Source organism: Pantherophis guttatus, chromosome 17, assembly GCF_059756535.1.
Source record: "Pantherophis guttatus breed Tessera chromosome 17, ASM5975653v1, whole genome shotgun sequence".
Lineage (NCBI taxonomy): Eukaryota > Metazoa > Chordata > Lepidosauria > Squamata > Colubridae > Pantherophis > Pantherophis guttatus.
Genome location: NC_142079.1, coordinates 13,962,501 through 13,989,541, shown reverse-complemented (window position 1 = coordinate 13,989,541; position 27,041 = coordinate 13,962,501). Strand labels below are relative to the sequence as shown.

General features: G+C 47.8%; 1 protein-coding gene across 20 annotated transcripts in view; it reads right to left on the bottom strand.

Moving 5' to 3' along the window:
* NCOR2 (nuclear receptor corepressor 2) overlaps positions 1-27,041 on the bottom strand; it is a 234,631-nt gene that overhangs the window by 83,076 nt on the left and 124,514 nt on the right. For all 20 annotated transcript variants that reach the window (XM_087880078.1, XM_087880077.1, XM_087880079.1 and 17 more), the window contains exons 17-18: positions 23,667-23,729; positions 10,302-10,444 (exon numbers count right to left, since the gene is read on the bottom strand). In XM_087880078.1, the coding sequence (XP_087736204.1) occupies positions 10,302-10,444; positions 23,667-23,729 (206 nt within the window). The remainder of the gene's footprint in view (positions 1-10,301; positions 10,445-23,666; positions 23,730-27,041) is intronic.

Sequence of the window (27,041 nt, the reverse complement as noted above, 5' to 3'; positions counted from 1 at the left end):
ATTAAAAGAGGGTTGAACTCTAGCGAACGGGGCTACTAGCACTTAGACATGATCCACTAAATCTGGTTTGTTTGTGAGCATCGTAAATCCAAATTAAGCCCAAAACTGTGTGTGTGTGTAGGGGGGGTCTTCCTGTCTCAGCAAATGTCTGTAGGGATTCTCAGTCATCCAGGTCATGGTTTATTGAGCCTTGGTGGCGCAGAAGACTAAAGAGCTGTTAAGTAGCACCAGCTGCCTGCAATTACTGCGAGTTCAAATCTCACCAGGCTCAAGGTTGACTCAGCCTTCCGTCCTTCCGAGGTAGGTAAAATGAGGACCTGGATTGTGGGGGTAATAAGCTGACTTTGTATAAAAAAAGAACACCGCTTGTGGGGGGGGCGAAAGCCCTACTAAGCAGGTATATACAAAAGTATGAAGGCTATTGCTTAACGCATTGTAAGCTGCCCTGAGTCTCCGGAGAAGGGCGGCATATAAATCGAACCAATCAATCAATCAATCAATGGTTGTCCCAAAGGTGCTTTTTCAGGAGGCAACTGGAGTTTTCTTGTCCAGTTGCCTCCTGGGCTTCAACGACCCTTCTTAAAAGGATGCAAATGACCAGCTGTCTCCAAGGAATGTAAATCCTTCCCTTCCCCACCATCCAGACAGAGCAGGAGAAGCTTCTTGGATGAGAAGCAAAACCTCTTCAAAGAAAAACGAGAAGTCCAGTCGCCTCCTGAAAAAAAGCCCCTTTGGGACAACCATGACCTGGAGGACTGAGAATCTCTATAGACTTTTAGCTATACAATTTGGGATGGACACCTTTTCAATGGTGTGGGGAGTAGGAATGGATTTACAGAGGAAAAAAATTGGAGACTACAGGAACCATTTGCACCACTCAGGTGACCCTGAGGACACAGGTAAACCTCCAAGTGGCCTCAACGACCCCCTCAAAGGATGCAAAGGACTAGCTGTCTGCAAGGAGTATATAAATCCTTCCATTCCTCACCATCCAAGTCAGAGCGGAAGAAGCTTCTTGGATGAGAAGTGAAATGTCTTCAAAAGAAAGTCCAGTTGCCTCTTGAAAAAGCACCTTTGGGACAACCATGACCTGAATGACTGAGAATCTCTACAGACCTTTTAGCTATGCAATTTGGGATGAAGACCCTTGGAAGGGTGTGGGAGTAGGAATGGATTTCCAGAGGAAAAAAATTGGAGACTACAGGAACCATTTGCCCTACTCAGGCGACCCTGAGGACACAGGTAAACCTCCAAGTGGCCTCAACGACCCCCTCAAAGGATGCAAAGGACCAGCTGTCTGCAAGGAGTATAAATCCTCCCATTCCCCACCATCCAAGTCAGAGCGGAAGAAGCTTCTTGGATGAGAAGCGAAAAGTCTTCAAAGAAAAAAAAAACAAGGAAGTCCAGTTGCCTCCTGAAAAAAGCACCATTGGGATTCCCAAGCAACTTTTCCGTTCCAAGATCCCCATGATCTTGAATCATCAACATGATTTCGAGACCTTCCGTTCTGCGCGTCCTTGGCCCAGCCGGTTGTGTGTGCACGCAGAGTAGCAAATGTTTAGGAAAAGGGGATGTTAGATTAACCGCAAGCTTTTTGTTCCCTTCTCTCTCTCTCTCTCTCTCTCTCTTCAGATTTATGACATCTGTTGTTGCCGGCAAACAATAGCGTGGGTTGTGTTTCCCCCCTCCATTTTTTTTTTTAAAGAAAAAAAGGAAAGAAGAATGGCAACGCAAACCAGCTGAGCGTTCATTGTTCTTTTGCCAAAAAGAAAGAAAGGAAAAAAAAAAAGAAAGAAAGAAAGAGAAACTCCAAAAAAACTGCTGCTCTAAAGTAAATGATCAAGTCAGGCGAATGACATCAATCGGGAAGACGCAGAGAATAGAGACAAGACCATCAACAGCAAGTCCTCGACATACAGCAGCCGTTAATGATGCCGGCCCCATTACGGTTGTAAATCACGAAGGTCGTAAAACAAGTAGGTCACGGGACCTGAAGACCCGATGTTTTTTTTTATTTTATTTTATTTTATTTCAAATTTATATACCGCACCTTCTCCCAAGGGACTCAGGGCGGTGTACAGCCAGATAAAAACATACAATACAAACATTAAGAACAATTAAAAGAATATATATTAATTTGGCCCCAGTTTAAAATGACAAACCAATTAAAAATTAAAAATTAAAAAATATGTTAAGCCAGTCCAGCTTGATGAAAAAAGAAAGTTTTAAGGGCACGGCGGAAGGCACCGAGGTCTTGGATTCTCCTTATCTCTGGGGGCAGCTGGTTCCATAGGGTAGGTGCCCCCACAGAGAAGGCCCTCCCCCTGGGGGTCGCCAGCCTACATTGTTTGGCTGAGGGCACCCCGAGGAGGCCCTCTCTGTGGGAGCGCACGGGTCGATGGGAGGTTGTCGGTAGCAGCAGGCGGTCTCGAAGATAACTAGGTCCTATGCCATGGAGCACTTTAAAGGTGGTAACCAACACCTTGAAGCACACCCGGAAGACCACTGGGAGCCAGTGCAGCTCGCGCAGGAGCGGTGTTATGTGGGAGCGCCATGCAGCTCCCGTAATTACCCGCACGGCCGCATTCTGGACCAGTTGGAGCCTCCGGGTGCTCCTCAAGGGGAGCCCCATGTAGAGAGCGTTGCAGTAGTCCAGGCGAGAGGTGACGAGAGAGATGTTCAAATGCAACATGAATTTGGAGGGTCTACACCCCTGTAAGAGACCCTAGTCTAGCTCTCCCTAAAATCCGTTGACTCTTATCTGGTCACCCTGCCTGCTGGTAGCTCGGATTTCCAGTCGGTGAATGGCTAGTCTAGTGAAGAGAAGGACCAGGGGAGACAGGATAGCAGTCTTCCAATATTGGAGGGGCTGCCACAGAGAGGAGGAATGTGGTCAAGCTATTTTCCAAGGCACCTGAAGGCCAGACAAGGAATAATGGATGGAAACTGAACAAGAAGAGATTCAACCTGGAAATAAGGAGGAATTTTCTGACAGTGAGAACAATCAACCCATGGAACAGAAGTTGCCTTCAGAAGTTGTGGAAGCTTCCATCCCTGGAAGCTTTCAAGAAGGGACTGGACGGCCATCTGTCAGAAATGGTCTCCTGCTTGGGCAGGGGGTTGGACTAGATGACCTCCAAGGTCCCTTCCAACGTTGTTAATCTGAACCTCTTGTGTATAGGTAGCATGAAATAAACTTGTAATGCAGGTAGTCCTTGACTTAAAACCATTCACATAGTGACCATTCAGAGTTCCAATGGCCCTGACAAAAGGGACGTTCATTTAACACACTTACGGCCGTTGTGGCATCCACGTGGTCACGTGATCAAAATTTGGATGCTTGGCAACTGGCTCGTATTTATAATGGTTGCAGTCATCTTGGGGGATCACGTGATTCCCTGTTTGCGGCCAACAATCAAAGTCAAGGTGGAATCCAGATTTGCTTAGCAACTGCGGCAAGGAAGGTCGTATAATGGGAGTCAAAAACTCATTGAACAAATACCTCGCTTAGCAACAGAAATTCTGGGCTCAATTGTGGTCGTAAGTCAAGGACTACCTGTATAGGTAAAGGTAAAAGGTTCCACTGGCACATATGTGCTACTCGTTCCCGACTCTAGGGGGCGGTGCTCATCTCCGTTTCAAAGCCGAAGAGCCAGCGCTATCCGAAGACGTCTCCGTGGTCATTTGGCTGGCATGACTCAACGCCAAAGGTACACGGAACGCTGTTACCTTCCCACCAAAGGTGGTCCCTGTTTTTCTACTTGCATTTTTTAACGTGCTTTCGAACTGCTAGGTTGGCAGAAGCTGGGACAAGTCACGGGAGCTCACCCCGTTACGCGGCACTCGGGATTTGAACCGCTGAACTGCCGACCTTTCGATCGACAAGCTCAGCGTCTTAGCCACTGAGCCCCCGCGTCCCATACCTGTATAGATAGCATGAAATAAGATCTGTAATACTTTTGAACTCTATCCTGGTTCCTGCCTTCTTGCACCTAACAGCTTAATTGGGATTTGCTGTGAGATCACCAGCCTCAGAAGGGAATGAACGGACAAATGGAATCGAAACGGGAAGAGCGGTTTAAAGGAGCACTGTCCCAATATCTCAGGGGCTGCCCCAAAGAAGAGGGAGTCAAGCTATTCTCCGAAGCACCTGAGGGCAAGACAAGAAGCAATGGGTGGAAACTAATCAAGGAGAGAAGCAACTTAGAAGTAAGGAGAAATTTCCTGACAGTTAGAACAATTAACCAGTGGAACAACCTGCCTCCAGAAGTTGTGAATGCTCCAATACTGGAGGCTTTTAAGAAGAGACTGGACAGACATTTGGTCTGGAATGGTAGAGGATTTCCTGCCTGAGCAGGAGGTTGGACTAGAAGACCTCCAAGGTCCCTTCCTTCCAACTCCTTTATTCTGTTATTCAGTGGAAGGGTTTGCCTCCAAGAGTTATGGGTGCTCCAACACGGGAGGCTTTTAAGAAGAGACTGGATAGCCAGTGGTCTGGAAAGGTAGAGGGTTTCTGACTCCGTTATCCCGAAAAGCACATTTTTTTTTGCAGAGCTGGAAAGAGGCAGAATTTAAATCCTCCCCTTCATTCCTCCCTTGAACCTTGACATTGAGTGTTCAGCCTGTTTCCATTTGAGTTCCAAAACTCAAGAGGAGGCTATTCAAATCCCCAGGACGCTAACAAGTCAAAAAAATAAAAAGCTGTTTTTTGGGGGGGGGGGGGGGGGGTTGCCGTCATCACAACCCTCTGGTGCGATGCTGGCATTCGGCTGCATTTTGTGAGGGCTGCAGAGGACTGGGCAAAGCCGAAGAAATTCAATTAGCCGATTTCCCGGGGATGCCCGTACGGTTTTCCAAATGAAGGACTCGTCCCCCGCGGTGACTCAGTCATTCCGACGCAGCCAGCCGAGTCTCCGAAAAGGACCGCTGGGACTTGGTGACTTCTCGCACACAAACCGAGAGCAGCATCTTTTGTGTCGTTGTGCGTCAGTTCTCCTTGGCGGCAAAGAGACAAGGCGGAGGCTGGAACGACACGTTGCAACGGATGTCCAGGCAAGCCCGCGACTCACGACCACAATCTCTGTTGCTGAGGGAGACATTACTGGAAGTGAGTTTGGCCCCCTTTTACGACCTTCCTTGACACCGCTGTTAAGTGAATCCCTGCAGTTGTTAAGTTGGCAACACGGTTGTTCAGTGAATCTGGCTTTGCTCGTCGGGAGGTCGCAAAAGGGGATCATGTGACACACACACACACACCCGGGCATGGCAACTGTCATAAATACGAGTCAGTTGCCAAGCGTCTGAATTTTGATCGCGTGACCACGGAGAGGCCGCAACGGTCGTTAAGTGTGAAAAATGGTGCTAAATCACTTTTTTTTCAGTGCCATTGTAACTTCGAACAGTCACTAAAGGAACTGTTGTAAATCGAGGACCACCTAAATTCAGATGGTTTGGCAAGTGGTTTATACTTACGACGGTCACAGTTTAACTATTCAAAGTGACAACGGCACTGAAAAAAAGGAACTTGGGACCGTTTTTCACACCTACGACCGTTGCAACATCCCCGTGATCATATGATTCGAAATTCAGAATGCTTGGCAACTGGCATGTACTTACGATGGTTGCAGTGTCCCAAGGTCACGTGACTCCCCTTTGACAACTTTCTGACCAGCATAGTCAATAAGGAAGCCAGATTCACTTAATAACCTTGCTACAAACGTAACACATGCATTGATTCGCTTAACAACTGTGGCAAGAAAGGTTGTAAAATGAGGCCAAAAAGCTCAATTCACAATGGTCCCGCTTAGCAGCCAAAATGTTCGGCTCGATTGTGGTCGTAAATCAAGGACTACCTGCAGAGTTAAATCTGGCTTCACAGCCAGCGGTGGGTTTCACATTTTGTTACTACCGGTTCTCTGTGCGCGGGCGCCCGGTCCGCGCAGACGCCTGCCTTCCGTGCATGCGCCCAGCCTACTGCGCATGTGCTTTGCTCATGCAGGCGCCTTCCTTGCATCCACTCGGCCTCAAAAATGTGTCTAAATAGAACAGCATAGAGCCAGGGCAGGTGGGCAGGCAATTTCCGCTACCAGTTCGCACGAACCGGCTGAATTCCACCTCTGTTCACAGCCCTCTCTGCCATCTGCTGCCTCCTTCTCTGCTGATTTGTACAACTGCTCGTTTCTCTGCAAATTCCACGCTTATTGCTACGTTTTCATAGATATATATATTTTTTATTATCTCCCTTGCTTACTCCTACTCTGCCTGGCCCCGTCTGATGCTCTGGATAAGATCAGGTGGGGGGGGGAAGAAACACAACAGCTGTTGTTGCTGCTGAACCTCTCTGCTGTGTCACTTTTTAGCCAATGGATAGGTGCGTAAACACAACGGACACACTCACACGAACGCACTCACCGTTCCTAAGCCATACTACTCAATTCCACGCCACTAATACGGTGTTTTCTTTTTTGAGTTTGGGGTTTTTAATTTTCTCCAAAGACAATTCAAGATACCAAACACAGGTTGGAAAGCAAAAATAAAAAAAATAAAAGAGAAGGAAGAGAAGAAAAAGCACAAAGTGGAAAAGAGAGAAGAGTACGGGGATTTTTTAAATCTTATGTATCAAATTCAGTTGAACCAAACCATCATATATGGCAGCGATGGCTAAACTTTTTGCCGTCGTGTGCCAAAAGCGGGGGTGGGGTGGGGATTGCACATGCGCGTGCCCACACCCATAATTCAATGCGCCCCATTCCCCCATGCATGTGCGTGTGTGACCTCCCCCGCTCTCCCCCCGCTTTTGGCATGCGATGGCCCGGTAGGCACAGTAGGCCCATTTTTTTGCCCTCCCCAGGCTCCAGAGCCTTTCTAGGAGCCTGGGGAGGGCAAAAACAGCCTTCCCCACTCCCCCGGAGGCCCTCTGGCAGCCCAGAAACAACCCATTTCCTGACTTCCAGTGGGCCCGGAGGGCCTGAAAATAAGCTGGCCAACGCACGCATGCGTGCTGGATTGAGGTAGGGCAACGCTCGCATGCCCACAGATATGGCTCCATGTGCCACCTGTGGCACCCGTTGTTGTGACTCCGACCCCCGAGGCCGACTTATTCGAGGGAGAAGGCTCTGAACATGAAGGAGAGGAGTTGGCCAGGCCTCCCTCTCCAGGACCCTCCTCTCTGGCAATGCCTCAGGTGTCTCCTGTAGGAGAAGAGATTGGCCAGGAGTCAAATATCTCCTCACAGTCGGACAATGAAGGAGATAAGTCTTGGCTGGAGCCACGCCAGCGTCGGAGAGACAAGCGCACGCAACAGAAAAGGAGGCATGCCAGAGATTAAGCTGGGTCACTGGACCACACCCCACAGGGGATATAAGGGGGTGAGGTGGCCATTCAGACTCTGTGATGGACAAAACTAACTACTATCGAATCACATTGTATCTTTGGAAACAACATTATCGGCCTTGGATTTAATTATGGACTGGACTTGACAATTCTTAACTGTGTGTATCTTGTTTATGAGTAAAGTTCTTGGCAAGCAGCTACTGGGTTGCTGCCAATCCTCTTATCGAAAGAATTGGTTGTCTGCCTGTTTATTTAACCCCCGGCTGTCTGTTTGTGTGCGTGTGTGAGACGGGGACAGAACACCCGTGCCATAGGTTCGCCATCACGGATATATGGCTTAATGGTGGTTGGCTTAGTGATGGTTTGCCATACAAAAGCCGCCTTCCTCCCATCTATTCCAGCTTGACTCCCTTGGCCTCTTCCAAAAAATAGGGATTCGCAGCCATTCGTTTAGCGAAGGTTACAACGGCACTGAAAAAGGTGGCTGATAATCGGTCCTTGCACTTATGACCGCCGAACATCTCCACAGTCAAGTAACCAAAATTCAGACCCTGGGCAAGCGGCATGTGTTATATGACAGTTTCAACGTCCCCCCACGTGATGGCCGTTTACAACTTTCTCAGCTGGTTTCCAACAAGCAAAATGAACAGGGGGAGCTGGATTTGCTTAATGACCACATGATTTACTTAACAACTTCAAAAAAAAAGGCTTGCAAAATCAGGCGCGACTCACTTAACAACCGCCTTGCTTAACAACGGAAATTCTGCTGCCAATTTTGGTTGCAAATCGAGGCCTTTCCCCCAAAATTTGTTCTTTTTCACCTGTTTTGCTTTTAAGCTTTTACAAGCCTTCCATTTTTTCTTCTTCTGCCATAATATCTTAGAGAGAACTTTCATCCTAAAACATCCAAGGCCTTCAGCCCCTATTGCCTTGGGACCCAAAGACGATTTTAATTCATGTTTTGTTATTTAAAAAAACAACAACGATGGTTTTATTTGCGCTGTTTTTAGATTTGATTTACACGCCTTCCTTTATGCTTTTATTGAACGCGCTCAGCTGCAGCCCTTCGCTGGAAGGCAAGAGATAAATCTTTGGGATAATAATTATGAAAAAGGGGGGAGATTTGGCCGCAGAAAAGTGGTATGAAGTAGATGGAGTCAACGTGGTATCTAAAGAGCTGGCTGCCTTGAAATACACTCTATAAAGCCTTAATAAGACCACACCTAGAATCCTGCATCCAGTTTTGGTCAACACACTATAAAAGAGATGTTGAGACTCTAGAAAGAGTGCAGAGAAGAGCAACCAGGATGATGAGGGGACTGGAGGCTAAAACATACGATGAACGGTTGCAGGAACTGGGCATGGCTGGTCTAGTGAAAAGAAGGACCAGGGGAGACATGATAGCAGTCTTCCAATATTCGAGGGGCTGCCCCAGAGAAGAGGAAGGGAGTCAGGCTATTTTCCAAGGCACCCGAAGGCCAGACAAGGAATAATGGATGGAAACTAATCAAGGAGAGATTCAACTTAGAAATAAGGAGGAATTTTCTGACAGTGAGAACAATCAACCAATGGAACAGAAGTTGCCTTCGGAAGTTGAGGGAGCTTCATCACTGGAGGCTTTCAAGAAGAGACTGGATGGCCATTTGTCAGAAATGGGGTAGGGTCTCCTGTTTGGGTGGGTCGACTAGATGACCTCACAAGATCCCTTCCAACTCTGTTAATCTGAATCTATCAAAGGCCTGGAGGCTAAAACATACGATGAATGGTTGCAGGAACTGGGCATGGCTAGTCTAGTGAAGAGAAGGACCAGGGGAGACACGAGAACAGTCTTCCAATATTTGAGGGGCTGCCACAGAGACGAGGGGGTCAAGCTATTTTCCAAGGCACCTGAAGACCAGACAAGGAATAATGGATGAAAATGGATCAAGGAGAGATTCAACCTGGAAATAAGGAGAAATTTTCTGACAGTGAGAACAATCAACCCATGGAACAGAAGTTGCCTTCGGAGGTTGTGGGAGCTTCATCATTTGAGACTTTCAAGAAGAGACTGGATGGCCATCTGTCAGAAACGGTGTGGGGTCTCCTGCTTGGGCAGTTGGGGGTTGGAGTAGAAGACCTACAGTACAAGGTCCCTTCTAATTCTGTTAATCTGCTAAAATGGCCACGGGCGCTTAAAAATAGCCACATCTGTCATCCCAAGCTCATTTTCCCCATCGGAGCAAACTGAGGCTAAGGAGGAAAGCTTTCCCAACGACAACCCAAGATCACTGCTGCTTCTACTACACAAAACCAGTGAGAAATATTTCAGAAACTCACCTGCAGTGTATACAGGTAGTCCTTGACTTACGACCCTAACTGGGAGCAGAATTTCCCTCGCGAAGAAAGGCGGGTTGTTAAGTGAGCCAGGCTCAATCTGACGACTTTTTTGGCCATGGCTAAGCGAATCACTGCACAGTCGTTAAAACGAATCGCAGACGTTAAGCAAATCTGGCTTCCCCCACTGACTCTGCTTGTTTAGAAGTCAGCCGGGGGGAAGTCGCAAATGGTGATCATGTGACCTCGGGATATTGTAACCGTCAGGCGCCTGAAATTTTGATCGTTTGATCTTGGGGGATGCTGTGATAGTCATAAGTGCAAAGACCGGTCATAAGTGTGAGTACTGGTCGTAAGTGTGACGACCTGTTCTAAGTTACTTTTTTTCAGGGCTGTCATAACTTGAAACAGCCACTAAACGGATCGTTGTAAATCAAGGACCACCTGTATGAATGTGTACATCTCCCATAAACCACAACTTGGCAAATATTTTTTTCTCCGGACTCAAAACATTTGGCCACGAAGCTGGGGTCGCATACACACCTCATTTTAGCGCTTACCCCAAGCCCGGCCGGAAGGCAAACACCGAATCCACCGAGAAAATAATTCCAAGCCACAAGGCTTGGCCGACGTGAAGCCAATTCGCCAACGCTTACCATTTTCAATTTGTGCTGCTGCAGAATCTCATCCAGGTTTTGCCTTTTCTTGTAGTTGAAGTAGAAGTTTTTACACTGCGAGACGCTCTTCGACCCCACCATGCGGGCAATGGCGGACCAGTTGCGTCCATGTTCAAGGAGACCTGGGTGGACAAGGCAGAAAAGCAGAAAGTTAAAAAAAAGGCTTTGGAAAAGACAGAAAGTTTAAAAAGGCAGAAAGGTTAAAAAAGCAGATAACAGGAAGATGGTTAAAGGCAGAAAGACTAAAAGTTTAAAAAGGCAGAAAAGTTAAAAAACAAAACAAAATCAGAGACAGGAAGATGGTTAAAGGCAGAAAGGCAGAAGGTTAAAAAAAAGGCAGAAAGGTTAAAAAACAAAACAAAATCAGAGACAGGAAGATGGTTAAAGGCAGAAAGGCAGAAGGTTAAAAAAAAGGCAGAAAGGTTAAAAAACAAAACAAAATCAGAGACAGGAAGATGGTTAAAGGCAGAAAGATTAAAAACGGACCAGGAAGATGGTTAAAGGCAGAAGATTTTTAAAAAGACAGAAAAGTTAAAAAACAGATTCTCGGCTTACAACTACAATTGAGCCCAAAATTTCCGCTGTTAAGCGAGACGGTTGTTCTGTGAGTTTTGCCCCATTTTACAACCTTTCTTGCCCCCGTTGTTAAATGAATCATGGCAGTTGAAAAGTTAGTAACCCGGTTGTTAAGTGAATCTGGCTTTCCCCCACTGCTTTTGCTTGTCAGAAGGTCGCAAAAGAGGATCACGTGCCCCCCCCCACCCCACCCCCCGGGGACGCTGCAACCGTCATAACTACGAGTCAGTTGCCAAGCATCTGAAGTTTGATCATGTGACCGTGGGGAATGCTGCAACGGTCATAAGTGTGAAAAAAGATCGTGACCTTTTTCAGTGCGGTTGTAACTTCGAACGGTCACTAAAGAAAACTGTTATAAGTCAAGGACTTCCTGTATTTATTGATTTGATTGACGCTCTGCTTTTTGGCTCTTGCCAGCTATCTATCTTTCCACAGATCTACAGAATGGGTTTGATTTCAGATCTAGTCTTTTTTTTTTCCGAATAGCCGCGTTGATTTCCGTGGGCCTAATAACGAAAGATAGATCCGGTCCATCATTTAGACCGATGCTGGGAAGATGTTCAGAGCATCCATCGAGATTTAGCCCAAAACCTCCAAAAGTCAAAAGATCCTCAAAGCCATTCAGGTCATCATCAGGGATAAATTCCAGAATAATAAAGGTAAAGGTTCCCCTTGCACGTATGTGCTAGTCGTTCCCGACTCTAGGGGGCGATGCTCATCTCCGTTTCAAAGCCAAAGAGCCAGCACAGTCCGAAGACGTCTCCGTGGTCATGTGGCTGGCATGACTCAATGCCAAAGGTGCACGAAACGCTGTTCCCTTCCCACCAAAGGTGGTCCCGATTTTTCTACTTGCATTTTTTACCTGCTTTCGAACTGCTAGGTTGGCAGAAGCTGGGACAAGTCACGGGAACTCACCCCATTACGCAGCACTCGGGATTCGAACCGCCGAACTGCCGGATCAACAAGCTCAGCGTCTTAGCCACTGAGTCACCGCGTTCCTTTTAAATTCCAGAATAAGACACGATAAAAAACCCCGAAAATGTTAGCCAAGGAGGAAAGTAGCAAAAATTCAGACCAAATCTCAGCGGGAGACCCATCGATTGGTTTTCCCCCTTGAAAACCCCCATACAGGGCCAAACCGACTCGCTCGGGGTTGTGTGTAAAATGAAAGAACGCTAACTCGCCAAAGGAAAAACCCTTCTCTCACTCTCGCTCTCTCTAGAAAGGGGAGAGAGGGCCATAAAAACAACCGTTAATCTTCTCCAGATTAAAAAAATAACAAAATAAAAGGCGAGGATAAAAATAGACATCGGAATAGCGCCTGAGAACTTTTGCCTGCGTTTGAGGATGGAATAAAAAGCGAAATCGCTTCATCTGCTCGGGGATCGGGAAGGTGCAACTCTGTTTATCTTGGCACCTGTTGAGGACTTGAAACTTAGGGTTTTTTTCCCCCCTTCTTTGCTCCAGCCCGCTGGATTTGCACCAACTCCAACGTTCCCGTGAAGTTTCTGAGAAACACCCCTTGTAAACAGCTCCTTTTAGCTTTCGTTTATTATTATTATTATTATTATTTATTAGATTTCTATACCGCCCTACTCCCGAAGGACTCAGGGCGGTGCACAGCCAAACAATAAAAACACATACAATACAAAATTTAAAAAATAGAATAAAATCAAATTAAATAATTTTGGCCCCGACAAATGTAAAACCCCAAACTTTTAAAACCAATTTAAAATTGAATATATAAATACTAAAAAATATTTAAAATATTTAAAATATTTAAAATTTAAAAAATCTTTTATAAAAGAGGGGGAAAATTAGGCCAGGCCGGCCTGGTGAAATAGTAAGGTCTTTAAGGCGCGGCGGAAGGTGCGCAGATCCGGGATCCTCCGTATCTCTGGGGGGAGCTCGTTCCAGATAGTAGGTGCCCCCACAGAGAAGGCTCTCCCCTGGGGGCCGCCAGTCGGCATTGTTTGGCTGACGGCACCCGGAGGAGCCCCTCTCTATGGGAGCGTACTGGTCGTTTAAAAATAAGAACAGAAAAAAGAAAACGAAAGGAAACTGTCAACCCGGAATGGATTTCCCGGAGGTCTTTTGAATCACTCCCCAGAATCGTAAACTTTGGGGAAGTCACTTCTCTTTTCCCCTTTTGCTTCCTCCTTTGAATAAAGTGGCCTGCTTCGCAGGGCTGTTGTAAAGCCGTCGGTCTGGGTAGGAGACTGGATTGCAAGACAGCAAGCGGGCGGGCTCTGTGCCATCTGTTCTGTGGTCAGATCTGAACTCGTGGCCGCTCCTAATCTGCGTTTTTCTCCACCGCTGTTTAGCTAAAGTTGAGTTTTACCGATGTCTTAACTTTTGAGGGCTGTTAGAATCCCCAGGGAAAGGTGGGGCGAGATGCTCTTTGCAAACGCCGACCATCCTTGCCAAGTTTTTATAAACTACCTTGAAAGATAATTAAAATCACATTCCCTATTAACGGGCAGAGTTCAAGCGGCTGGCATGAAAAATGCAGAATTGTGCCCATCAGAAAGATGCCCCCCGGGGGGCGTGGGGGGTGGCTTTGGAGCCTTTAAAGAGCCTTCAGCCCAGGCTGGCATCACACCTGCCCGACCCTGTGCGGTCGTACCCCGTGGGTAATACATCGCCCACAATCATCCCCGCCCATCTTCCCTGCAGCAGCCGACGCTCGCGCACACACAGCTGCTCTTATCTTTCCAGCACCTCCGATTTAAAAAAAAAACACACCAACACCTGCTTTCCAAAACTATAATTACACACACACACACATAGACACACACACACACACACACACTCACACTCACACGCCTGGGGAAAGACGTGTCAGCAGCTACCTTTGGTTCCTGCCAGGAAACACCCAGTGTGTCCCACAGCTGGGAAAAGGCCCCCCAGTAAGTTATGCTTCCTACAAACTCCACGCCTGCCTGCCTTCCCTTCCCCGCTTGCTCTAAAAAGTCCCTGCTAAAATTTCAAACTTTTAGGAAGAAAAACTGGAGGTTTCCCATCCCCAGTCAGATCTGGGCGTTGGGAGGTCCGGCGCAGAGGGCACGGTGCATTGGGACCTTTCCACCAGGAACCACGCCAGTGGGACACTCCCTCCTCCTCTTCCCTCCCTCCCTCCCTCCCTCTCTTCCACATCTCGCACACTCAAAACGGCTCAGATTTTCCACTTATCCTCCCGTGTCCCGTCCCTCCCTCTTACAAGCCCCCACTTACATCCTGGTCCACATTCATCTGCTGGCTGCTCGACCGAAACCATACGCGGGGAAGGAGGCAGGCAAATTCTCCGGAGTTTGGGGAAGGAGGAGGAGGAGGTCAGGCCAAACAAAGCAACCTCCCCCCCCCCTTCTCTTCCAGATTAAAATAATCCAAGAAAGGAAAAAGAAGGAAAAGAAGAAGAGACCAGGCTGGCTCCGATGCTCTCTTTTTCCTCCTCCTCCTCCTCTTTGCTGGCTCGTATCTCACGTTCTTCCTCGCCGCGGACTCTCTCCGGGCAGTCCCGGAGAAGAGGCATGTGCGCCCAGTCGCCTGCTACTCCGGGGAGGGTTTTCTGCAGCCGGTGCCAACTCCAAACTGGGGGAAAGGTCAGCCGATCCCGGAAGGCTTCCTCCTCCTCCTTCTTTCCTGGCAGTGCCAATCCTCCAACTCAGTGGGCGCCTCCTCTTCTTCCTCCGAGCGAGCGCAGACTCCCACCTGCTCGGTCCCTGGACGCTGCTTCCCAGCCGTGTGTCTCTTTTACAGTGGTGGAGGAGAAGGAGGAGGAGGAGGAGGATTCGCTTCCCTTCCCCTCCCAAGCCTCCGCAAACTCCCTTGCCAGCCTTCGCCTGCCTTTCCCCAAGCGGCTCCGGGTGCCAGGAGGGGCAGGAAGAGAGGGGGAGGAGGAGGAGGAGGAGGAGGAGGAAGAGGAGGAGGAAGCAACCCAAAGAGACAGATTTTGGGAGAGGGTCCAGGTCGCGGCCGAAACGTGCAGACGGGTGCAGCCTTCGGCGGAGAGGAGGAGGAGGAGGAGGAGGAGGAGGAGGAGGAGAGGGCTGGCTTGTAAGGGAGGAGGAGATAGGAAGCACCGTGGGGAGCTAGCCCCCTCTGCTTCCCCGCCCTCCCGCCCTGCCCCTATGTGACCCAGAAGTTTGCTCCGTCTGAATGTGACCTCTAGACAGCGTCCACAAGCCGCGTGGCATCGGCCCAAGACGACAAGGGTGCGGCCAACTTGGCAAGCCTTCCCCCTCCCTTCTCTCTCTCTCTCTCTCTCTCTCTCTCTCTCTCTCTCTCTCTCTCTCTCCTCTGAATGTCAACAGCAGGGGAAAAGAAACCCAGGAAAACAAAACGTTTCTTAATCACTTCCTTCTCTCTGATCTCAATCAAAGGGGTTGTTCTTGGCAGCCGCTCCCACGCAAGCGGGGACCCCCTCCTGCCGGGCCTCTGTTTCTCTCTCCTCCGCCCCCCACGCCTCCACACACACACACACACACACTTCCCGGAGGGTGGATTTGGTCCCAAACGTTTTGGCTTGCAGGGCGCGCCAGTCAGAGCAGGATTCTGGAAAGGCAGTGGATGGGGGTGGGCAGCAAGGGGGAGCCCCTTTCCCCAGGGGAATGAGTGGGGAGCCTCCAAGTCCCCCTGACTCAAAGGCAGGAAATTGAGGGATGCATGCTTTCCCCCCCCCTTCACCATGCAAGGAGGTGCGTCTCTCCTCTTCCCCAAATGTAGAAAGCTTTGGATTAGGCGGAAAGGGGGGATTCCCCCTCCCAGCAAGTGAATCCACCAAGAACCCCATTTATTGGGGAGACTCAAAGTCCCCCTCCCAGGGCAGAAAACTCAGGGAAGCATGCTTTCCCCCCCCCCCATGCAAGAATCTGCATCTTTCCTGCCCCTCAAAATGCAGTGAACTTTGGAGTGGCCAGAAAGGGGGACTCCCTCCCCAGGAATGGACCCACCAAGAGCCCCATTATTGGGGAGACCCAAAGCACACACACCCGCTTCCAAGGCAGGAAGCTGAGGGATGCACGCTTCTCTTCCACCCCCCCCATGCAAGGAGTTGCATTTTTCCTGCCCACCCCCACCCCCCAAAAAAGCAGGAGTGTGCAAAACCACTCGTTCGAATCTTAGCTCTGACACCCAGCTTAGTACACTTACAAAAGGGGCAACTTAAAAAGAGTCTCCAGCTTTGGGCAGGACAACACCAGACCGTCTTCTCCCCTCTCTCTTCCCCTCTAAGAAAATACCCCCTTCCTTTTTGCATCCCCCCCCCACAGCACCAAGAACGGACAGCTCAGGGGTCAAAACCAAACTTCAAAGGCTGGGCAGAACCCCGATGTTCTGAATTAAGCCACCAACGTTCAAAAAAAAAAGCTCGTGCGAGCCAAAAACTCATCACAGAGGCCAGAAGAAAAGAAAGACGAGGGAGGCGGTAAGCAAGCAAGGGGGGGTGCGCGGGTCGGGTTGGGGGGGAGCTGAATTCTGCAGCTGGTATAAATTATGCAAATTGGGTTCATTTGCATACAGCCTCGATTAGACGGGTTTTTTTGAGTCAGCTCCTGGAGATGGAGAAGCTTGGAAGAGGTGGATAAAGAGATTGAAAAGGTGGGGTTGCACCTCGGTCTAAAACGCCTCTTCATGCAAGCGTTAATGGAATAACAAAGAGCTGGAAGGGACCTTGGAGGTCTTCTAGTCCAACCCCCTGCAAAAGAGGAACGCCTATATACCATTTTAAACAAATGGCTGTCCAATCTCTTCTTAAAAACCTCCAGTGTTGGAGCACCCACGACTTCTGGAGGGAAGTTGTTCCACCGGTTAATTGTTCTGTTAGGAAAGTTCTCCTCAATTCTAGGTTGCTTTTCTCCTTGGTTAGTTTCCATCCATTGCTTCTTGTCCTGCCTTCAGGTGCTTTGGAGAATAGCTTGACTCCCTCTTCTTTGGGGCAGCCCCTCAAATATTGGAAGACTGCTATCATGTCACCCCTGGTCCTTCTTTTCATTAAACTAAAGGTAAAGGTTCCCCTCGCACATATGTGCTAGTCGTTCCTGACTCTAGGGGGCGGTGCTCATCTCCGTTTCAAAGCCGAAGAGGCAGCGCTGTCCGAAGACGTTTCCATGGTCATGTGGCCAGCATGACTCAATGCCAAAGGCGCATGGAACGCTGTTCCCTTCTGACCAAAATGGTCCCTATTTTTCTACTTGCATTTTTTACCTGCTTTTGAACTGCTAGGTTGGCAGAAGCTGGGACAAGTCACGGGAGCTCACCTGTTACGCGGCACTAGGGATTCGAACTGCTCAACTGCCGACCTTTCGATCGACAAGCTCAGCGTCTTAGCCGCTGAGCCACCGCGTCATGTCAACTAGACATACCCAATTCCTGCAACTATTCTTCGTATGTTTTAGCCTCCAGTCCCATAATCAACTTTTATTGGTTCGATTTTTATGCCGCCCTTCTCCGGAGACTCGGGGCAGCTTATAATGCTTTTAAGCAATAGCCTTTATACTTTTGTATATACCTGCTTAGTAGAGCTTTTGCCCCCCCCCCAAAGCGGTGTTCTTTTTTATACAAAGTCAGCTTATTGCCCCCACAATCTGGGTCCTCACTTTGTGACCCTTCTCTGCACTCAACATCTTTTTTGTGTCATGGTGACCAAAATTGGATGCAATATTCCAAGCGTGATCTTACTAAGGCATTATAAAGTATGACCAGCTACACCAGGATAAATATTTATAGAAATATAGAACAGGTTAAAACAGGCTCTTCTGGAGTTCTTCAACTTTCTGAAGGTCATCAAAGGAGTAGAAAAGAGTTGGAAAAGTAGAACAGAGTTGGAAGGGACATTAGAGGTCTTCTAGTCCAACCCCCTGCTCAAGCAGGAGATCCTATACCGTTCCATGATTTATAATCAACAGACTTCCATAATTCCATAATTTCCAAGATGCACAGTTGAATAAGTCTGGGATAACCGAATCTTCCATTAACAGGTTTCTACATTCCACCAAGCAACGATCTGGATGAGTTTGGAGAAATGTATATTTCTTACAAAAATATCGAACAGGCAAAGTCCACTCCGCTAAATGTTATTTAACGATTGACGCCAATAATGTTATTTATTTAGAATGGAGATTCGCCAAAATTTTAAAGGATTCTCTTCCAAAAGGCATCTAAGGACGCTTGAGGTGAGTGTTTGTGATAACGGTGGTAGAGAAAGGTTCCCAGGTTGGATTTGGTCTACAAGAAGACCCTTAAACCAATGATGGGATTCAAGTAATTTAACAACCGGTTCTCTGCCCTAATGATTTCTTCCAACAACCAGTTTGTCAAACTGCTCAGAAAGTTAACAACCGGTTCTTCCGGAGTGGTGCGAACTGGCTGAATCCCACCACTGCCTTAAACCTGTTGACCCAGGAGTCAAGAGTCAATAAAACAAAACAAATCAACGCAAGAAGACCCTCATTTCTCCCTGTGTGCTATTGTACAGATGGATCTTGACAGACTTGAATCCTGGGCCCTATCGAACAAAATGAAATTCAATGTAGAGAAAAGTAAAGTCTTACACTTGGGAGAGGAAAACCAAAAGTACACATATAGACTGGGTGAAACCAGGCTTAATAGCAGTAACTGGGAGTGGGATCTTGGACTCATAGTGGACAACCAGCTAAACATGAGCCAAAAGGAGGAATTTCTTGACAGTGAGAACAATCGAACAACTTGCCTCCAGAAGTTGTGAATGCTCCAACACCGGAAGTTTTAAAGAAGAGATTGGATAACCATTTTGTCTGAAGTGGTGTAGGGTTTCCTGCCTAAGCAGGGGGTTGGACTAGAAGACCTCCAAGGTCCCTTCCAACACTCTACTCTACTCTACTCTCCTCCCTTCCCTTTCCCATCTATTTCTCTTCTCTTCCCTTCTCTTCTTCTCTCCTCCCTTCCCTTCCCTTTCCCATCTATTTATTTCTCTTCTCTTCTCCCTTCCCCATCTATTTCCTTCTCTTCTCTTCTCTCCTCTCCTCCCTTCCCTTTCCCATCTATTTATTTCTCTTCTCTCCTCTCCTCCCTTCCCTTTCCCATCTATTTATTTCTCTTCTCTTCTCTTCTCTTCTCTCTTCTTCTCTTCTATTCAATTGAAGAACCTAGCAGTTCTTTAACAAACACTCATGTCCTTCTCCCACAGAACCTAAACATACTCCGTAAAGCACATTGTGAGAAGCAGCCAGGTGTACAGGTGGGAGAGCCACAGGGCAGGTGAGGCATTCAACTTCCTTGCTCGCTGAGGCACGACTCCAGAAGTGTGAGAAAAATGCTGGGTGGGCGGGTAGAGTGCCAATCCCATCGAGTCGCGAGCCAAGTCATCCCCGGGTCTCCAAAACAGAAAACAGCCAGGTATAGTCCTTGACTTACGGCCAACCAAGGGACCCCTAAATTTACATGTCGCTAAGCAAGGTGTCTATTAAGTTTTGTCCCATGTTATGGCTTTTCTTACCACGTTTGTTAAGTTGAATCGTGGTGGACGATTCAGTTAGTGACGCGGTTCTTAAGTGAATTGGGCTTCTTCATTGACTTTCCATGTCAGAAGGTTGCAAAAGGGGGAATCCATGACTTTGGGACACAGGAACCGTCATAAATATGAATCAGTTGCCAAGGGCCTGAATTTTGATCATGTGACCATGGGGATGCTACAATGGTCGTAAGTGTGAAAAACGGTCATAAGTCACTTTTTTCCGTGCCATCGTGACTTTGAATGGTTGGTAAATGAACTGTTGTAGGTCCGAGGACTAGCTGTAGTCACTTCTACTACACATGGCTGGTGCAAATACTCCGTTCTTATAGCAACAGCTGAAGGATTTACCAACCGGATGATCATACACAAAGACCAACCGAGTTCAAGGTAGGTAATGTGGGAGATAACAGAGATGGAAGGGACTTTCTAGTCCCTTCTGGTCTTCTAATCCAACCCCCTGCTTGACCAGAAATCCTAAACCCAGTGGTGGGTTCCTCCCGGTTCAGCCGAGCCGGTAGCGGTGACGATATGATGTCACCAAACTGGTTCTCTTTGTTTGGGAGCCCCCCCGCCCCCCGCATTATTCTTACCTTTTATTTGGCCCCGCCCCCAATCTATTGCTGCCTCCCGAGTCTCAGCTGATCGGCTAGAAGGAAAAAAACTGTTTAAACTCTTGCCGTGGGGCTTCAAAGGGCCGCCCTACAGCTGATCAGTGTTAAAAGGCAGTGTGGTGGTAGACCAGGGCCTCCAAAAATAAATGGGTAGACCAGTACAGCTCTGCAAGCAGTTAAAAATCTGGTAGACCAGTACCTCTGCTAAATCCTAAAGAATTGTCACATGACCATCAAGCCACGCCCACAAAATAAGCCACGCCCACAGAACCGATAGTAAAAAAATTTAGACCCACCCCTGCCTAAACCATTTCAGACAAAGCGTTGTCCAGTCTCTTCTTAAAAACCTCCAGTGTTGCAGCATTCACAACTTCTGGAGGCAAGTTGTTCCACTGATGAATTGTTCTCACTGTCAGAAAACTTCTCCCTAGTTTTAGGTTGGTTCTCGATTCGTTTCCATCCATTGCTTCTTGTCCTGCCCTCAGGTGCTTTGGAGAACAGAACAGAATAACAGACTTGGAAGGGACCTTGGAGGTCTTCTAGTCCAACCCCCTGCTCAAGCAGGAAACCCTACACCACTTCAGACAAAGGGTTATCCAACATCGTCTTAAAAACTTCCAGTGTTGGAGCATTCACAACTTCTGGTGGCAAGTTGTTCCACGGATTAATTGTTCTCACTGTCAGGAAATTTCTCCTTAGCTCTAAGTTGCTTCTCTCCTTGATTAGTTTCCATCCATTGTTTCTTGCCTTGCCTTCAGGGGCTTTGGAGAATAGCTTGACTCCCTCTTCTTTGGGGCAGCCCCTGAGATATTGGAAGACTGCTCTCATGTCTCCCTTGGTCCTTCTCTTCACTAGACCAGCCAGGCCCAGTTCCTGCAACCGTTCTTCATATGTTTTAGCCTCCAGTCTCGTCATCATCTTTGTTGCTCTTCTCTGCACTCTTTCTAGAGTCTCAACATCTGTTTTTAGATCCTGGTGACCAAAACTGGATGCAAAAGACCCTCCTATCTGGACCTCAACCAGATCTGACAGGTGCCAAACTCCTGGACTTTTAAGCAACCTGGTGCAAGCTGAAAAATGAAGTTCCCTCCTGTTGGAGGCTGCCCAGATTACGGAAGATCATTTTAAATCCGTGCCAGGGTATGTCAACTCTCCAAGGAACTTCATTCTCCTTCTGGGCCAAGAATTGATCTGGCTGCCTATAATTGAGAGGCTAGTTTGGAAGAAAGAAAAAACACAGACACACAAAAAAAAACCAAAAAGAAGATTTCCAAGCTTAGGACCTCGGCCCACAATTATATACTCTGCTGAATATTTAGGCAGCCTGTGGGATTGTGGGTTTACCACACCATAAAAGTGTCACTGAGCACTGGGTCTGTTTTGTCTCTCCTCGCTTTGGCGTTAATTGTAGGGTGTGTCCTGCTTTTGTCTCCCCCAGCCGTGCAAAATCCCCTCTTCCTTCGCGTCGAACCTCCTGCTGACGGCCCAGATCCGATGTCTACTCGTTTCTTGCAAGGAAACAGACAAACCAATGCCACCTGCCAAGCCGTTTCGGCGCCATCTGCAGAGTCACAATGAGCCACCCTAAAGCATTACGTGGGCGCTAAGCTAAAAAACCCTGTTCAGATAGCAATAAGAGGCAAATATTTGTCGCCCGGGGCTGAATTGTGGGGTCCTTGGGGTTCTCTGAGCTTGGTGGCTTTCTTGCAAGACATTTCACGACCCAACTAGGGAACGTCATCAGTGTTAGAAGGGAGTGGGGTTTGCAGAGGAGAAGAAGAGGAAGGTGGGAAGGAGTACTGTGGGGTCCTTGGGGCTCTCTGAGCTTGATGCTTCTCTTCCAGACGTTTCATGACCCAACTAGGGAATGTTATCAGTGCTAGAAGGTTGTGGGGTTTGTTTCTCTGTTTATATAGGATGGTTTGCCCTGTCTGTGTTGGTGGGAGTATTCTAGGTGGTTCCTTGACAGAGCTGTTCTTGAACTGTTTGTTTGGTTGTCTGAGTTGGTCGTTTCTTGATTTGGGATATTGTTTACTTCTCAACTGTTGATGTAGTGTTAGTCTCGGTGTTAACCTCTGCTGACATTTGGTATTGATTGCTGGGGAGGAAGGGTTTATGCCTTTTCGTTTCCTTTTTGGCTAGGCAAGCCACTAGTCACAGTGATGACTAACCTTTTTGCCATTACATGCCAAAAGTGGGGGGGAGCGGGGCAGGTCGCGTGCATGTATGCCCACACACATTCAATGCGCCCCACATGTGTGTGCACCCCCCACATTCCCCCTGCTTTTGGCACGCGAGGGCCCGGTAGGCCCGTTTTTTTGCCCTCCCCAGGCTCCAGAGCCTTTCTAGGAGCCTGGGGAGGGCGAAAATGGCCTTCCCCACTCCCCGGAGGCCCTCTGCAGGCGGGAAACAGCTTGTTTCCCAACTTCCGGTGGGCCCAGAAGGCCTAAAAATCAGCTGGCCGGCGCACGCATGCGCACCAGAGATGAGCTAGGGCAACGCTCGCATGCCCACCGATATGGCTCTGTGTGCCACCTGCGGCACGCGTGCCATAGTTTTGCCATCACAGCACTAGTGTACAAAAAGCAAGCAAGCCCTACTCCCTACTAGCACTGATGATGTTACCTAGTTTGGTAATGAAATGTCTGCGAGAAAACAGCTAAGCTCAGAGAGCACCAAGGACCCTGGTTCAGACACCCAGCCAGTCACTACTTCCTCCCTGTTGTTGTCTCAACTGCACAACAGAGAATATCAGACGTTTCCTAAGCTGGGTCAGAGTCTCACACACCACGGCAAACCTTTACACTGTCTTAGCAACTCCTGAATTTGTCTGAAACAAAATACACGCTTTGGTCTTAACAGTCGAACGCTTACAAGCAAAATCTGGGAGGTTCCCATCCATCACGCAAAGTGTTGTGACCCAGGCCCAAGTCGTTAGTATTAAATACAAACAGTTTGAAAACAAACAGACTTTATTCGAACAGCTGAGAATGAACTCACTCTCAGCGTAGCCCAAACTTAAATTAAAGCAAATTCTTCAAAACATCATTCCTCAGTTTATCACCGACCTTGGTATAATTAGGCAAACCGCCAAAGACTTCTCTTGGCAAAAGTTCAGAAGCAGAAGACGCCGACAAGAAATAACTACAGCCAAACACGAAGCAAATCTCTCAACGGTTGTTTTCTGGCAAAGAGGCCAAGAGCCGTTGCTGGTCTTTTAAGCCTTATGGGAGGGGCCAATCATCTCCTGGCCTTACTCCCAAGTCGTCCCTTTTGCTTTAGCTGCTCTTGCCTTCTGGCAGCTCTTCTCATGTGTGCACTAAGAACAGGCTCCTCCTTTCCTCTGCCTCTCTGCTGTCAGCCTCTGGAGGCTCCGGAGTCCGCACATCACTCCCCGATGGCCCTGGCCCCATCTCTGCCTCCGACGCAGAGCCCTCATCCGGGCCTTCCCCAGCCTCCAGGACTGGTCCATATTCTTCCTCAGCCTCATCGCTGCCCGACTCCGCTGCCAGCTCCGCAGGCGGCTGACGAACCACAACACTAAGCACCTTCAATGTCGTGCTGGCCAGCAATGGGTGTCACCCCATCAAGCTCCACAGCTGGAGCAACCAACACATTCATTCACAATGGGGCGTCTTGCAAAGAAAAAGAAAGCCAAAAGCTTACCTTTCTTGGCCGTTTCCATCTCCTCCTCGGTCCAGCGAGAACTTTCGTTCATCTCCAGAGAAGCTGGTGGAAAAGAAAAGAAGAGATTACAAGAAGAAAAACAAAATTCTTGGGATGTGTGTGCGGATGTGTGTGTTTATGTGTGTGTTTGTGTAAAACTTAGTGACATGCCGTTTGCAATGACCTTCCTATCGAACCTGACTTTCTTCAGCTTAGGCACAAAAGTCGGCTAGCTGACTTTGGGCCGATCACCAGGAGATGGTGAGTTCTAGTACCTGCCTTAGGATTGAAAACCAGCTGGGTGACTTTGGGCAAAATCACCAAGAGACAGAGAGTTCTAGTCCCGCCTTAGAAATTTTTGGAGACAGTCCAAAAAAGAGCCACTCTGGTGTAATGGTTAAGGTGCTGGCCTAGAAACTAGGAAACTAGGAATTCTAGTCCTGCCTTAGCCAGGAAAACCAGGTAGATGACTTTGGGCCAATCACCAGGAAACAGAGAGTTCTAGTTCCTGCTTAGGTTTGAAAGCCGGCTGGGTGATTTTGGGCCAATCACCAGGAGACGTGAGTTCTAGTTCTGCCTTAGTCATATAAACCAGCTGGGTGACTTTAGGCCACCCAACTGGTTTTATATCTCTCTCAGCCCAGCCCACCTCACAGGGTTGTTTTTGTTGGGGGGAAAAAAAACAGAACGAGGAAGGGGCATTAGGTATGTTCTCCACCTTGAGTTATTTATAAAAAACAATAAAAGCAGGAATAAAATAAAGCAAAAATAAAAAGAGGAAAAGCTACTATTGTGAATCGTCTTTATCTTGACGATTCTGGTTTTCGGATCTAGAATCAAACCACAAGAGTAAAACAAAAATGCAGCTCAAGTCAGCCCCGAGGGCTAAATCCAGCTCTCCACCAGTTCATCAACTGAAGCTCTACCAGTTGAATCATCTACCAGGTCTTCCCATTCAAGCTAAGCCTAACTAAGCCCAGATCCTGGGATCCACCCCGTCAAATTTCCAAAATAAGATTTCTCAGTTCTCCACAGCCCTCAAGTGGCCAAGAGAAGCAACTTCTCCCAAGATCTAAGCAGAAAACTGCTGGTCTGTCGAGAAGGAAGTGGCTTTCCAGAGGATTTTAATCCAAAATTTGTCATCTCCTGTCCTACTTCTTCACTCCGGCTCCGCCCGTGTTTTGGAACAAATCTCTCGGCACGCCCTTCCAGGTTGTCCTAGAAAAACCAGGGCCATTTCTGACTTCCCTACCTATACCGTCTGTCACTTCCAAAGCAAAAGAGAATTACGTTTGTTTTATTCTTACTTGCCTGTTTGAGAAAGCAGTGCTTTGAATTATGTTTAGTATTATACAGATTTTATATATATTTTGGACTCAATTGTGGGTCGTAAGTCGAGGAGTGAGCTGGTAAGTAGGTAGTAGGTAGGTAGGTAGGTGGGTGGGTGGATGGAGAGAGAGAGAGAGAGAGATGAGAGAGGATAGAGAGACATATAGGTAGGTAGGTAGGTAGGTAGGTAGGTAGGTAGGTAGGTAGGTCGGTAGGTCGGTATGTAGATGGATAGATAGATGGATGATAGATGATAGAGAGAGACAGGGAGACACAGAGAGAGAAAGAGAGCGACAGAGAGAGAGATGATAAAGAGACAGAGAGGTAGATAGGTAGGTAGGTTGGCAGGTAGGTAGGTAGATGGATAGATAGATGGATGATAGATGATAGAGAGACAGAGAGAGAGACAGAGAGAGATGATAGACAGACAGAGGAAGGTAGGTAGGTAGATGGATAGATGGATGATAGATGATAGAGAGACAGAGAGAGAGACAGAGAGAGATGATAGACAGACAGAGGAAGGTAGGTAGGTAGATGGATAGATAGATGGATGATAGATGATAGAGACAGTGAGAGAGAGCAACACAGAGAGAGAGATAATAGAGAGACAGGTAGGTAGGTAGGTAGAGAGGTAGGTAGGTAGATGGATGGATAGAAAGATGGCTAGATAGATGATAGAATGACAGAGAGAGAGATGATAGACAGAGAGGTAGGTAGGTAGGTAGGTAGGTAAATAAATAGATGGATGATAGACGAGAGAGAGAGAGAGAGAGATATGAGAGGGGGGGGAAGGAGAGAGAATCAACCACCTCACTGTGGTGTACAGGGAGTCCTCGAATTACGACCCAAAATTTCTCTTGCAAAGCCAGACGCTCGTTAGAGGTAGAGCTCTCGCCTCACAATCAGGAGGCTGTGAGTTTGATCCTACGTAGAGGCAGATATTTCCCACTCTGGACACCGATGAGAATATATCTGCTGAATATAACTCCGCACTGGCAACAGGAAGAGCATCCGGCCAATAAACACCCTGCTAGCTCCATTCAGTTGCCCAGACTCCACCCCGCAAGGGATTATGGGGTCGTTAAAAGGAGATGATGATGACCAGGGACCCTGCAACAGTCGTTAAGGGTGGAAAACGGTTATAAGTACCTTTTTTCAGTGGTCACTAAATGAACTACCTGTATTCTTCTTCCTAGTTTAGGGCAAAAACTAACATAATGGTCTCTGTTTAGAATTCCAGTCCCTCGTTGGAAGAAAATTAGAATTGATAATGCACCGTTTTCTAATGACTTCTGTTCTTTCCCTGTTTAGGCTCCTGCTTGGAAAAGGTTGGGCTGTGTGTGTGTGTGTGTGTGTGTGCATTCTTTCCCAGCACAGTCATCAACATATTTTAACGTCCCCATAATTTTTTTTTATTTTTTTTTATTTTTTAATTTTTATATGCCGCCCTTCTCCAGAGACTCAGGGCAGCTTACAATGCGTTAAGCAATAGCCTTCATACTTTTGTATATTTTATACAAAATCAGCTTATTGCCCCCACAAACCGGGTCCTCATTTTACCCACCTTAGAAAGGATGGAAGGCTGAGTCAACCTTGAGCCTGGTGAGATTTGAACTCGCAGTAATTGCAGGCAGCTGGATGTTAAATGCTGCCTTAGTAGGAGGCATTAGCCTCCTACGCCACTCAGGCTCCCTTGCGGGGTGGAGTCTGGGCAACTGAATGGGGGCTAGCAGTATGTTTTAATGGCCGGATGCCCTTCCTGTCACCAATGCAGAGTTATATTCGCCAGATACATTTTCAATGTGCCCAGAGAGAGAAATATCTGCCTCTACCTAGGATCGAACTCACAGCCACCTGATTGTGAGGCAAGAGCTCCATCTCTAGGACACTGCACCACTCTTCTTTTCCAGCGCAATGCCATTAAAGAAAAAAAAAAAAGAAAGAAATTCACACACCCTACCACATACACATGTCTTGTCCTTTCGGCCCTTGTTTTGAGAGGTTCCCCCCTCCTCACTTCACCAGCGGGAATCCCTTCTCGATCCC